Source organism: Myotis yumanensis, unplaced genomic scaffold (genome assembly GCF_028538775.1).
Source record: "Myotis yumanensis isolate MYYU_CA2020_CCGP unplaced genomic scaffold, mMyoYum1.0.hap1 SCAF_20, whole genome shotgun sequence".
NCBI classification, from domain to species: Eukaryota; Metazoa; Chordata; class Mammalia; order Chiroptera; family Vespertilionidae; genus Myotis; species Myotis yumanensis.
The window spans coordinates 9395322-9408574 of record NW_027223771.1 but is presented as its reverse complement, the minus strand read 5'-3'; the positions used below and the strand labels follow the sequence as shown (position 1 = coordinate 9408574).

Here is a 13253-nt window from a genome sequence, read left to right as displayed (position 1 = left end):
CCAGCCGGGCCCGTCCCGCTGGCTCAGGGACGCTGCGCCGGCTGCCAGACTCCTGCGGGCCGCGCTGCGTCTGTCCCCACTACCCCAGCCCCTGCCAAGATTCAATCTGTCTTCCAGGGAACGGCTCCCTCTCACGGCGCACCCCACGCGGCCCGGGGTGTTCTAGTCACAGCGTCGGTCCTTACAGCGAGAGCGAGGCCTGCGGCGGCCAACTCCTGGGCTCCCCAGCTCCCATTTTATCTTAACTTGCACTTAAATTTTTTAAGTAATTCTTTACAACAAATATAATTCTTTGGAGCTGGAAGTATCACCGTTGTTCCCTTTTTTCCCCCCGCCCCAGGCCCTCACCACCCTACTGTCTGTGTCCATGGGTCATGCAGAGCTGCACGCAAGGACTTTGGTTGATCACCTCCCACCCTCCCACCGTCCCCCGCCTTCCCTCCGAGATCCCACACTCTGTTCCATGTTTCTGGATCCACTCCATTCATCAGTTTATTTTGTTACTTAGATGCCACCTATGAGTGAGATCATGGGATACTTGCCTTTCGCTGACTGGCTTATGTCACTTAGCGTGATACTCTCCAGGCCCCTCCATGCTGTCTCGAGGGCTAAGAGATCCTCCTTTTTCACTGCTGCGTAGTATTCCCTGGTGCCCATGTACCACGGCTTTTTTACCCACTCGTCTACGGATGGGCACCTGGGCTGTTTCCCGATCTGAGCTATTATAGACTGAGTTGCACTTAATTTTTACATGCATCATTCTAGTCCGGCCAAGAGAACCACCCATCGGCTGCCTCCTGCACAGCCCCTGCTGGGGATCGAGCCTGAAACCCAGGTATGTGCCCTGACCGGGAATTGCACCGGCGACCTCTTGGCGCCTGGGACGATACTCCACCAACTGAGCCACACAAGCTGGGCGGGAAGAATGCTCTTATTTGGGGCAGGGCCAGCCCTACGTTCCAATCCGGCCTTCAACTGCTTGGGCAAGGCCCACCCACCCTGGGGCGGGCCGTCTGCTCTTCTCTGTCTACGAATTCAAACGTGAACCTCAACCAGAGACACCCCTCCCTCACAGGCACCCCCGGAATCATGTTTGACCAGCAATTCGGACACCTTGAGACCCAGTCAAGCGGATGGACACAGGCCACCAACCGTCGTGCGCGAGGAAAACCCCTGTTCTGCGTGTTCAGGATCCCCGAGCGCCAGGAGGACGATGACCTTCACACATGTTTGTGCATCGGGTGCGATCAGACCTGGGAACGGAGCGGAGGCGGCCCCGGCCGGCCTGTGGGGCCGAGGTTCGGCCAGGGTCAGGCCCCCCTCGAGCTCGAGCGAGTGCGTGGGGGCCGCTGCCACACACGGTAGCCCCCCGAGCTCAGCCGTCAACAATGCTGTGGGTCGAGAGAGAAAAAGCCCTTCTTTGATCTCCAGGGAGACCGGCAGCTGAATCGGAGGAGAGATGGGCTAATCGTGACAAAGCCAGCAACTCACTGACCATCAAAGGAAGCGCGTTCTTTCATCTCCCGCCAATTTCCTCACAGTGTCCTGCACGCCGCCCAGCCCGAGGGGGCGACGGGAGGGGGCTGGCGGCGGACACGGAGGACGTGTGTTTCCCGCCACTTTCCCCAGGAAGGTCCGCGCAGGAAAGAACCAACTAAGCCACAAGGGCCGTTTGCAAACTGGTCCCCCATCTGTCTTGGCACGCCCCACACGAACGGGCCCAGAACAGAACAGACAGAAAATAATAATAAAGATGATGATGATGATGATGATGATAAGAGAGCGAGAGGCCAGCAGCTCTGGAAAACAGATCGAACCCACAACCCCGGCACGTGCCCTGACCGGGAATCGAACCGGTGACCTCCTGGTTCCCAGGTCGACGCTCAGCGGCTGAGCCACACCCGGTGGGGTCCTACCCACATGACTTCTAAAGAGGAGCCTCAATGCTGCAACTTCTACATCCCTTCTGGCCTGCCTTTCTCGTGGTGAGTTGTTTGATTCCGTCTCGATGAATTACTCAGGAGGAAGAATGAATTCCGGACACAAACACGGTGGGAGGCGTTCTCTGCGGCTGCCCAACACCGGCATCTCCCCGGGCTGCCTTCCTCTTGTGCGAGGTTGAGGCTGAATCATAGAACTCGCTGTTTTGGGGGGGTTTAGCGTGTGTGTGTGTGTGTGCATGTATGCGTGTGCGTGTGTTTCTCTACAAGCCAACATCGAGCTCCTGCCATGCGGTGGGCGCTGTCCATGGTGCTGGGGTGCCAAGCGAAGCAAGATTCCGTTTCTTCCGGAGGGAAACCACGGTGGCCCTAGCTCAGTGGATAGAGTGTCGGCCTGTGGACTGCAGGGTCCTGGCTTCGATTCCAGCCAAGGGCACATGCCCGGGTTGCGGGCTCGATCTCCAGTAGGGGGCGTACAGGAGGCAGCTGATCAGTGATTCTCTCTCATCATTGATGTTTCTCTCTCTCTTCCTCTTCCTGCCTCTCGGACATCAATAAAAAATATATAAAAAATAATAATCCACAACGTAGGCCGAGCCTGACACCTAACCATCTGCAAGGAAAATGTGTTTGTTTTCGAATTTCTCGCACGCCCCCACAGGAATACAACCTGTTGCACTAAATACTCGGAGCTGTGTTTTTCTCAAGAAAAGGGGGAAGTCTTTCTGTGAAATAATTTCCACGTCACCTCGGCGACACTGCTCCAAACAAAGGAGAAGAAACAGGAACCAAAGTAGCCAACCAAAGTTTTAAAAAACTGTGTTTTCGCCCGGCGGGCGTGGCTCGGGGGTTGAGCGTCGACCTAGGAACCAGGAGGTCACCGTTCGATTCCCGGTCAGGCCCGTGCCCCGGGCTGCGGGCTCGATCCCCCGTGTGGGGCATGCGGGAGGCAGCCGGTCCATGATTCTCCCTCATCGTGGATGTTTCTATCCCTGCCTCCCTTTCCCTTCCTCTCTGAAGTCAATAAAAATATAAATTTAACAAAGAAGAAGGAGGAGGAGCCATGCTGCTGGGAGGAGAGGGTGGAGGTGAGCATGGAGGTGCCCCCTCTGTGGCTTCCGGGCCCAGAGCAGTGCCACCGAAGGCCACTGACGTCGGGCAGCACGGATCCCCACGGGCAAAGCGACCCACCAAGACAGCGCCTGTCGGCGGGCACTCGGGGGTTTTGACGACGGAAACACACAGGATGCCGCCCGCCTTGGACTATTGCTGCCTCCCAGGGTTGCCTAGGATACGGGGAAGCCCAGATTTCTAAAAACAACAACAACAAACACAGACACTTGGATGGGCCGTCAGACATCTTCCAAGGTAGTGGGATGGAGGCGGCGTCAGAACGTGCGGCGGGCCCCTCCCGGGGAGCCCCGGGCGGCGGCCGGTGGGGAGAGGGCCCCGCAATCCCGGTGGCATTTGCAAAGCACGAGGGGTCTCCGCCAGCCGCCAGCCCGCCCACCAGGCAGCCGCCAGCCCCGGGGCCACCCTGCCTGAGCACAGAGGCCCTTAACCGGGACGGTCTCTCTCTCCAGCCTCGAAGTACAATGCGCCCAGCGATCATGGTTATCGTCACACTGACACCAGGGCCTGATCTCCAAGGTCCCTGCTCCCTAAAGACACACACGCCCCGCCCTGGCCTGTGTGGGCCAGTGGTTAGAGCGCCGGCCCTCGGACGACCGCAGGGTCTGAGGTTGTTCGATTCCCGGTCAAGGCCATGTTCCTGGGTTGCAGGTTCGGTCCCCAGTAGGAGTCGTGCAGGAGGCAGCCGATCCATGATTCTCTCTCATCACTGATGTCTCTCTCTCTCTCTCTCTCTCCCCCCATCTCCCTTTCTCTCTAAAATCAATAAAAAATTACTTTTTTAAAAACAGCCTCGGGTGAGGATTAACAACAACAACAGGAAGCAGAGGGTGGGGGTGCCCCTCAGGGGTTTTCCGCGCAGAGAGCACGGCGGTGTCTGCCTCCCTGGCTTCCGCCAGGGCCCGGTTACCGTTTAAAAGCGGGCTCCCCGCCGGCATGCAATTTACGGGAGGTTATCGATGAAGCTGGGGTCAGCGCTGGAGGCTCAGTCCTGCCAGGAAACGCTCTATCCTCCTGTTTTGTTTTTTTTTGTTGGGACGAGGAGGCAGGAAGAGGGAAGATAGGATGACAGGCCCCATAAATCAGTCTGAAGCTGCTACTTGCTGATCATAAATCCTCAGCGGCCCCCAACCGGCCTGTGGGAACGGGACGCATCAGGATGCCGGTGCCACTGGGAGAGCTGTGACCACCTCGGAAGATCGACGCCGAGGAGAGGTTATTGTGGGTGTGTTTTTAAATATGTTTTCATTGATTTTTTTTTAAAAAAAATATATTGTTATTGATTTCAGAGAGGAAGGGAGAGAAGCGTCAATGATGAGCGAACAGCATTCGTGGGGTGCCTCCTGCACGCCCCCTGCTGGGGGTCCAGCCCGCATCCCGTGACCGGGAACCACACCGGCGACCTCCCGGCTCGCAGGCTGATGCTCAAGCACTGAGCCACGCCGGCAGGGCTGCGGCTGAGCCGTTTTATGTCCCACACAGCCGGGCTGCTAGTTCGCTTGACTCTAACAACGACGACAAAAGAACTGTTACCTGGAAGGGACGTCACGTCATCACAGACTTAAAAACCCGCACGAGGTAAAGGACCCGAGTTCAGGGCCAGCCCAGCCTGGGATACGGTGTGAGACAAAAAGCCTGGCCTTTCCCCCGGCCGGTGTGGGGCCTAGGACTCAGGAGGTCACGCACAGTTCGACCCCTGGCCAAAGGCACATGCCCTGGTTTGGGGCTCCATCCCCAGTGGCGGGGCTGGTGGGGGGCGGGGTGTGTGCAGGAGACAGCCGATCGACGATCAATGACTCTCTCTTATCATCGATGTTTCTCTCTCTCTCCCTCTCCCTTCCTCTCTGAAGTTAAAAAACATTTTTTTAAACAAATAAATCAACTCCCCCAATTCAGAGATGCTGTGGTTTCGGGGTGAGCAAGACACGGCTCACTTCCGGTTGGTTCCACAGGTTTCTCGGAGCTTCGTCCAATGGGGAGAGTCGATGACTCACACCCCCAAGGAGCAGTTTGCCCCCACGGGGTGCGTCTCGGCTGAAAGCGAAAAGCATGCGAGATCTTTCCTCGTCTCCGCAGCGACTCAATCAGACCCTCCCATCTGGAGCTCCAGCGAGCAGAGCTGGGCAGGGGCTGCTTCGATAGCTCATCTGTCAGCTCAGCTCATCTGATGGAAGCATCATGGAGATGCTTCCATTTCTTTTCTGGTTGTTAATCCTCACCCAGGGCTATTTTTTCCCATTGATTTTTTTTTTTTTTTAGAGAGAGAGTGGACCGAAGGGAAGGGAAGAAAAAGAAAGAGAGAGAGAGAGAAAGAGGGAGAGAGAGAGAGAGAGAGAGAAACATAGATGGGCGAGACACATCGATGGGTTGCCTCCCGCACGCACCCTGATCAGGGCCGGGGACTGAACCTGCAACCCAGGTAGGTGCCCTTGACCAGGAGGTCACGGCTCGATTCCCGCTCAGGGCACAGGCCCAGGTTGCGGGGCCCGATCCCCAGCAGGGGGTGTGCAGGAGGCAGCCGATGCATGATTTTCTCCCATCACTGAGCTTTCTGTCTCTCTCTCTCTCCCTCTCCTCCCCTCCGCCTGACCGACTCCTGCCCCCACACCCTGACCCCATATCGCGTACTTGCACCCGATGTGAGAGGACCTCACCACCCCTCGGGGCAGACACCGACAGACTGGTCTCTGCCCGCTGAGAGAGGATGTAATAAAATCTCTTAAACGCTCACAGCGTCTCCTGTCCTGGGGCTCCTTGCGGCGCAGACCTAACCATGGCGGGGGGGTGGGGGGGATCCTCCCTGCCACCGTCACAGCCCCAGCCCCGACGCTCAGCATCGCCCACATTAAACTACCGTCACACGCCACCGAGACACGCCACCGAGTCTGGGAGTCCGCCGTGAGCTGGGAGCCTGCCGGAGGAACCACGCACAGAAAACCCGCCACGGGCATACCAGCGAGAAGTGAATCCGTCCGGCAGATCCAAACAGCAACAAATGATCGTTTCTTACCATGTTTATGGACGACACGGGCCCGATGCTGTTCACATAGATGTCGACGTCGATGACGGTGGGTCTCACTGCGGAGAGAAAGACACGAGGGTTAGTGCTCCGCGCCCGGGACCCGGGAAAACACGCAACCCCTTGGATTCGAGCACCAGGACCCCCAGGGTCTGTTAAAAAGGGGGGACCAGGCCGGCCGGCGCGGCTCCGTGGTTGAGCGTCGACCTACGAACCAGGAGGTCGCAGTTAGATTCCCGGCCGGGGCACATGCCCTGGTTGCGGGCTCGATCCCCAGTGAGGGGCGTGCAGGAGGCGGCCGATCGATGATTCTCTCTCCTCATGGATGTTCTCTCTCTCTCTCTCCCCCTCCCTTCCACTCTCTCCAGAAATCAATGGGAAAAATATCCTCGGGTGAGGATTAACCACAAACAGAAGGAACTAAAAATAGAGCAAATAAAACCCCAAGGAAGCGGAAGAGCAGTAACAACACGGATCTAAGAGGAAATCAGGGAACTAGAAAACAGAAAAATAATTAATATTCCGAGTGGGTAGGTGCTGGGGGTGGGGCTGGGATCTCGGTCTTTCCAAGAGTTTTCAGGGTAATTCTGAGGCCGAGCCAGGCTCCTGAGCTGCGGGCAAACTGCCTTTAGATGCTCTGCCCGGCGACCATTCCCCGTCCCCTCCGATGCAAATGAGCCGGGGAGCAGCCTCATCAGTATGGGCACAGTCATTCCTGATGAAAACGAAGATATTCTGGAGCAGGATGCTAACGAGAGGCTGACGAAGCGCCAACAGCTGAACGGAAATCGCACCGTGAGACGCAGCCCGGGACCCTGGCGGTGTCTGGGGCTGTGTGTCCCGGCTCGGACCCCACACGGGGAAACCGTGTGGTTCTGGGGAGACCGAGGACGGAAGGGACCCATCGTGTCCACTGTCCTTGAGCCAGGTGTTGGCAGGGGCTGTCATTTTTTTAAAAACAGATGTTTTTATCGATTGCAGAGAGAGGAAGGGAGAGGAAGAGGGGGCAGAAACATCCATGATGAGAGAGCATCGTGGATCGGCCGCCTCCTGCACCCCCCGCCCCCCACCACCACTGGGCATCGAGCCCACAACCCGGGCATGTGCCCTGACCGGGAATCGAACCGTGACCTCCTGGTTCATAGGTGGATGCTCAACCACTGAGCCACACCAGCCGGGCTGGTCTGTAATGCTTACAGCAAGACTTGGGTTTACTATTTATTTTCTATTTATGGATATTTAGAGAGAGAGAGAGAGAGAGAGAGAGAGAGAGAGAGAAACATCAGTTTGCTGTTCCACGTATCTATGCCTGCACTCATTGATCCTTCTATGTGCTCAGCCCTAAGGTGCGTGTGTGTGAGGACGGGTCCCCTCTCAACCTGCACTGAGCTGAGGAACTGGGTTCCCACCAGCGTCCTTGGGCGCCCAAGGGGTCTCCCAGGGAGGCGACCGGTGTAATTTCTGCAGGAAACCTGCGCCCCCCTCCCGTGTGCACGGCGTGAACTTGGAGAGAGAACCGGCGCAGTCTACAGTCATCGCTTTTATCTCAGGCGCAGCAATTAAGAACGTCTGCTTCCTCCCCTCCATCTGCTCCGAGAGCCGAGGGGGTGCATGTGAATTCTCTTCTCTGGCTCTGCCGGCGCTGCGGGAAAGGACAGCTAGCCGTCTCCAAGGCGGTGCCGGCTGGGGCCGTCGGACCAGGTCCACCAGGGGGCCATGCTCTAGGGGCCCTGCACCCGCCTCCGACTCCCCTTCCTCTGACCTAAAGCACCGACGTGTCTTTGTATTTTATTTTTTAATATATTTGTATTGATTTCAGAGACCAGGGGAGAGGGAGATAGAGAGAGAAACAGCAATGGTGAGAGAGAATCCTGGATCGCTGCCTCCTACACACCCCCTCCCTGGGATCAATCCCGCAACCCTGGACATGCGCCCAGATCGGGAATCGAAGAACCGTGACCTCCTGGTTCATGGGTCGATGCTCTACCCGAGCCACGCCGGCCGGGCTAGAAGTTTTAACTAAACTCGGAGAATAAGCTTTGGAACCGCCTGGCACAGGAGTCCAGAGAGGCACCCACCGGAACAAGAGGAACGGGAAGGAACCTAAGATGAACCAGAGCCGAGAGAAGGGGCCGTGCCCGGGTTAAATGAACCCCGGGGTCCTGCCCGCGCACGGCACACGCTCCCAGCGAGCATTCCCCTGGGCCGCCAGCCAGCAGGCGGCCTCCGATCGCCCCGGCACTGATGGCGTTTGGCCCCGACCGCCCCGATCCCGGAGAGGGAACTGTGTTTTGTAACCATCTACTTCCACGGAGCGTGGCTCGCGTTCCCGGAGGCCCCAAGGGGGAGACAGTCACTCGGGTCATTACCCTTCCTCTGCGCAATTCTCTTAGGAAAAGGTTTACCGCCCTCCAGCCGCCGCGAGCTCCCATGGCGAGAGGTGTCCCGGAGACAAATAGCACCAGCAGAACACACACCGGTTAAGGACGCGGCTGACGGAGCGCTCGGGGTGATGGATGGGGAGAGGCGGGGGACGGCTACAGATCCGTCCATAATTTAGGAGCCAGTGGGGGAGAGATCACCGGGGGGACGTCTTTTTAAACACATCACGGTCGCAGCGTGGGTTACAGAAACTATTAGAGGACCCCGCGTGGACGCGGTCCTCCCGGAGGCTGCCGTGAGCTGTTCACGGCTGACGGGGACGCGGACGGGCCATCCCGAGGGCTTCCTGGTGTTGGGTCTCCGTGGACCCAGCTGGACGGAGAAGGTGGGGAGGTGCCCATGTGCGCACGGAGGCGCCTACGGTCAGGCGGGGGGTCGATTCCGGCCGCGGGATTGTGGGACGCACACGGAAGGGGTTCCCCTCCTCACGTCAGCTCGACAGCCGGTCCTCCAAGCTGCGGCGCCCCCTTTTCTGAGTGTGTGTGCGTGAATCCGCACCCGAGCGCATTTTTCCGTTGATTTTTAAAAAATGTTCTTGTGGATCTCAGAGAGGAAGGGAGAGGGAGAGAGGGATAGAAACATCCATGATGAGAGAGAATCACGGATCGGCTGCCTCCTGCACGCCCCCCACTGGGGATGGAGCCCGCAGCCCCGGCATGTGCCCTGACGGGAATCGAACCCTGACTTCCTGGTTCCTAGGTCGGCGCTCGACCACTGGGCCACACCAGCCGGCCGGGCTGCGGCACCAAATTTGAATTCTTCCAAGGACGGAAGGTGCTTGGCTGCACTCCAACCAGGAGATGCAACGGCCCAAGTGCACAAAACTTGCCCAGAAGAGCCAGGAGTGAGTCTTGGGGGGGGGGGGGGGCAGGGGCAGGGGGCAAGAGCCAGAGGCATCAGAGACGCCAGGGAGCTCCCAGAACCTGTCCGCCTGAGGCCTGAGCGCCATGGGTCGCTGCCCCTCTCCCGCCCCCCTCCCCTCGGCGGCGGCGGGGGCTTGGCCCACCTGCAAGGTCACATTGGAGGGTCCCAAGGTCACCACGGAGGTTCCCGGTGGCACCGCCTGGCGCTCGGGGCCTCGGAGCAGCAGGAGCCCTAGGAGCAGCCACCAGCCTCCCGCCCGCGGGCTCCTCCCAGCAGGCGGTGCGGGCGCTCTGAGCCCATTGGCCGTCGGGCCCCGGGGTTCCCACAACCACCTGCACGTGGCGCCCGCAGGCGCGGCTCATTGGCTGAGCGTCAACCCAGGAACCAGGTGGTCCTGGGTTCCGTTCCCGGTCAGGGCACAGGCCCAGGTGGTAGGCTCGACCCCCAGTGCGGGGCCTGCAGGAGGCGCCGATCCACGACTCCCTCTCATCATGGATGTTTCTCTCTCTCTCTCCCTCTCCCTTTCTCTCTGACATCAATAAAAGACACGCTTTAAAAATAAAACCCGTAAACATGCACCACCGGCGTCTACTTTCTACGGGAACCACACCCGTGGGTACTCACTGCCAATGTCGGGCCGCAGCTTCTTATCGTATTCCCTCAGCAGCTTGTTCAGAATGAGCGTCACGTCCGTGTCCTGGGATTTGGGGGCCAAGACCCACTTCTGGTTCGAGGCCGTGTCTTCCTGCTCCTCCTCCTCCGCCCTCCTGGACCTGGGTCACGGCACAAAGTGAGAGGACACGTCGGCCCAACGGCTCCAGGAAGCGTATTATTCCCACGTGGGCTGCCCGAGGGCCACTGAAGAAGCCACAGAAGTCCCCGCGACCCCCGCCCACCCTCCGGGTGATCTCTCAAGTGAAAAAGTAAAAGGAGACACAAGTTTTCTAATTCTAGATTCGTCAGGGAGCAGGATTCGCGGCATCACGCGTGTGAGAGGTTGGCCACCCACCCGTGTACGGCACGTGGCGCCGACGACGGAGTTCAAGCTTTTCCTAGCCTGATCTCACGCTGCCATTTTATTTCTTGAAGACAAATTGTCTAGAACAGCGGTTCTCAACCTGTGGGCCGCGACCCCTTTGGCGGTCGAACAACCCTGTCACAGGGGTCGCCTAAGACCATCCTGCGTATCAGATATTTCCATGACGATTCATCACAGTAGCAACATGACAGTGAGGAAGTAGCCACGAAAATGATTTTATGGTTGGGTCACAACATGAGGAGCTGTAGTAAAGGGCCAGAAGGTTGAGAACCACTGGTCTAGAAATAAGCCACCAATAAAAACTATGAATTGCACACGGCCGGTGTAGCTCAAAGGCTGAACCTCAACCCGTGAACCAGGAGGTCGCGGTTCGATTCCCGGTCGGGGCACATGCCCTGGTTGCGGGCCCGATCCCCAGTGGGGGTCGTGCGGGAGGCAGCCGACCCATGACTCTCTCTCGTCATGGATGTTTCTCTCTCTCTCTCTCCCTCTCGCTTCCTCTCTCGAAATCAATGAAACATATACGTACATACTCTTAAATTGCCACGAATTTTGATCCACAGCAAACCGTCCACCGTCAAGAGGAGCCGATAAAATTTGGAACACACACTCGGTAAGTGACATGCGACACATGACACCGGTGACATTTCCTAAATGTCACTAAAAATAGCTCCTTTCACCGGGACTGTGGTCAGGGATGCGAATTTTATCATTTGGGATTTAAAAACAAGCAAGCAGTCGTCGACACAGGTCCCGTGGGACACGGCTGGCCGGCGATTCAGTCCACAGCGAAGGTGTGGGGCGGTGAAGGGAGGGGCGGCGGACCTCGGCCCAATCACACCACCTCCTCAGGACGCACGTCCAACTGAGCCCTTCCCTCTCCCTCCCCCCCTTCCTCTCCTCTCCCCCTCTCCCTCCCCGCACACCCAAAGACAGCTCCCCAGCGGAGAGACCGGATCCTGCTCCCGTGCGGCCATGGCCCCAACGGTCTTCCGGACACAGATGAGCTCACGGACCCACGCTTGTCAATCCTCCCTGTACACGGCCCCGTGGCTTCTGAGAAATACCTTGGAGCTACTGGGGCGACAGGTATTAAAAGGAATCTCGTCCTCTCCCTCTCGCGGGGATGGAGGGCTTTCCTGGGATTGCATAAGCCGTTTCCCTAGAGGCCTGGGCAGGTGCGAGGGGGGCAGGCAGCCTGCAAGGCCAAGAAGCTGCCTTCTCTCCGGGGAGACGAAGGGGGACCCCGGCTGTGGGGCAGGGCTGGGCTGGACAGGGTGGGGGGCCTGGCACTGGCTCCCCGACTCCTGAGCCCACGTGTCTGCTGGCTGCAGAACTGGAGAGAGAGAATGGCACGGAGGCCTCCCAGCGCTCAGGCCCGGACACCCAGCCCCACGGGAAATCCCTCGCCGTGATGAAAGCCAAGTGTCATCTCGGGGGACCCACTGGCGTGCGGATAAAACACGCGCTCCGCTTCTCCACACGCTGAGCGGGTTATACATAATCTTTATGAGCGTTCTGTGCTCGGGACTGCAGGCTCCCGGACGCCACCCCTGCAATTCGCTTCGTCTTAGAAGCAAACCGGCGACCGGCTGTCGCTGTCAAGCCGCTGCTCGGCCGGACGCTCCGGATGTTACTTCCACGCCTGGCACCTTCTCCTCCACCGTTAGGACCAGGATAAAGTCTCAAATCCTTCCCCCCCCCCCCCAGATATATATTTTTATTGATTGCAGAGAGGAAGAGAGAGGGAAAGAGATAGAAACATCCATGATGAGAGAGAATCATGGATCGGCTGCCTCCTGCACACCCGCTACGGGGGATGGAGCCTGAAAACCAGGCATGGGCCCTTGACTGGAATCGAACCCGGGACCCTTCAGTCCACAGGCCGACGCTCTATCCACTGAACCACACTGGCCAGGGCAAGTCTCAACTCCTTTGAAACACTAGGAGGAGCCCCTAAGCCTCAGAGAGCAGCGAAGCACCTTACTGGTGTCCCCGAGGAGCCGGTGCGACTTAGAAGGTTTCAGGGTACAGTGAGCTCACCCGCGGGGAGTCAGGCTGGGGCACACTGCCCTCCAGGGAGCTGCCAAGCCGTCGGCAAAGAGCACACCCGTCTGCCACCACCTTTCCCAGGGCTCCCCGACCAGGGAGGCCTGCAGGGTGCGGGGGAGACCCCTCCCCGCACGAATGACCGCTTTGAAAAGATCACCCCGCACACCCGGTCACACCCCACGTCGCTAAAACCCACTCGGAGAACAAAGACACCTGCACGCGAGAAGCCGGAAACAACGCCACCCGTTTAAAATTTGCATTTTTTTTTTTGCCCGGCGGCGGCGTGGCTCAGAGATCGAGCGGCGACGACCTCTGTGAACCAGGAGGTCACGGTTCGATTCCAGGTCAGGGCACAGGCCCGGGTTGCGGGTCGGATCCCCAGGAGGGGGCGTGCGGGAGGCAGCTGGTCCGTGATTCTCTCTCCTCATTGATGATGTTTCTGTCTCTCTTTCCCTCTCCCTACTGCTCTGAAATCAATAAAAAATCTATTTTAAAAAGTAAATTTTGGATTTTTTTCCCCCAGGTGCTATGCAACCTCTGTTATGGAAGGCAGGGAGCCACCCAGACAGAGGATGGACTGCAATCTGCCCTGAGGGAGACAGAGGGACGGGGGGGGGGTGGGGGGGGGGGGCGGACGGGCGTCCCTTTGCGGAGGCCTGGGAACCTGACTGCTTCCAGTTCGACACCACATCCTCCTGCACATCCCACGAGGGACGACAGGCCGTTCTCCTAGCACCTTACGAGCCTCCGGAGCCAAACCGCCAGC

General features: G+C 58.5%; 1 protein-coding gene across 3 annotated transcripts in view; it reads right to left on the bottom strand.

The window, feature by feature from the left end:
- GABRG3 (gamma-aminobutyric acid type A receptor subunit gamma3) overlaps positions 1-10099 on the bottom strand; it is a 43740-nt gene extending 33641 nt beyond the window's left edge. For all 3 annotated transcript variants that reach the window (XM_070400428.1, XM_070400429.1, XM_070400430.1), the window contains exons 1-2: positions 10021-10099; positions 6082-6149 (exon numbers count right to left, since the gene is read on the bottom strand). In XM_070400428.1, the coding sequence (XP_070256529.1) occupies positions 6082-6149; position 10021 (69 nt within the window). In that variant the 5' untranslated portion in view covers positions 10022-10099. The remainder of the gene's footprint in view (positions 1-6081; positions 6150-10020) is intronic.
- Positions 10100-13253: the final 3154 nt, after the last annotated feature.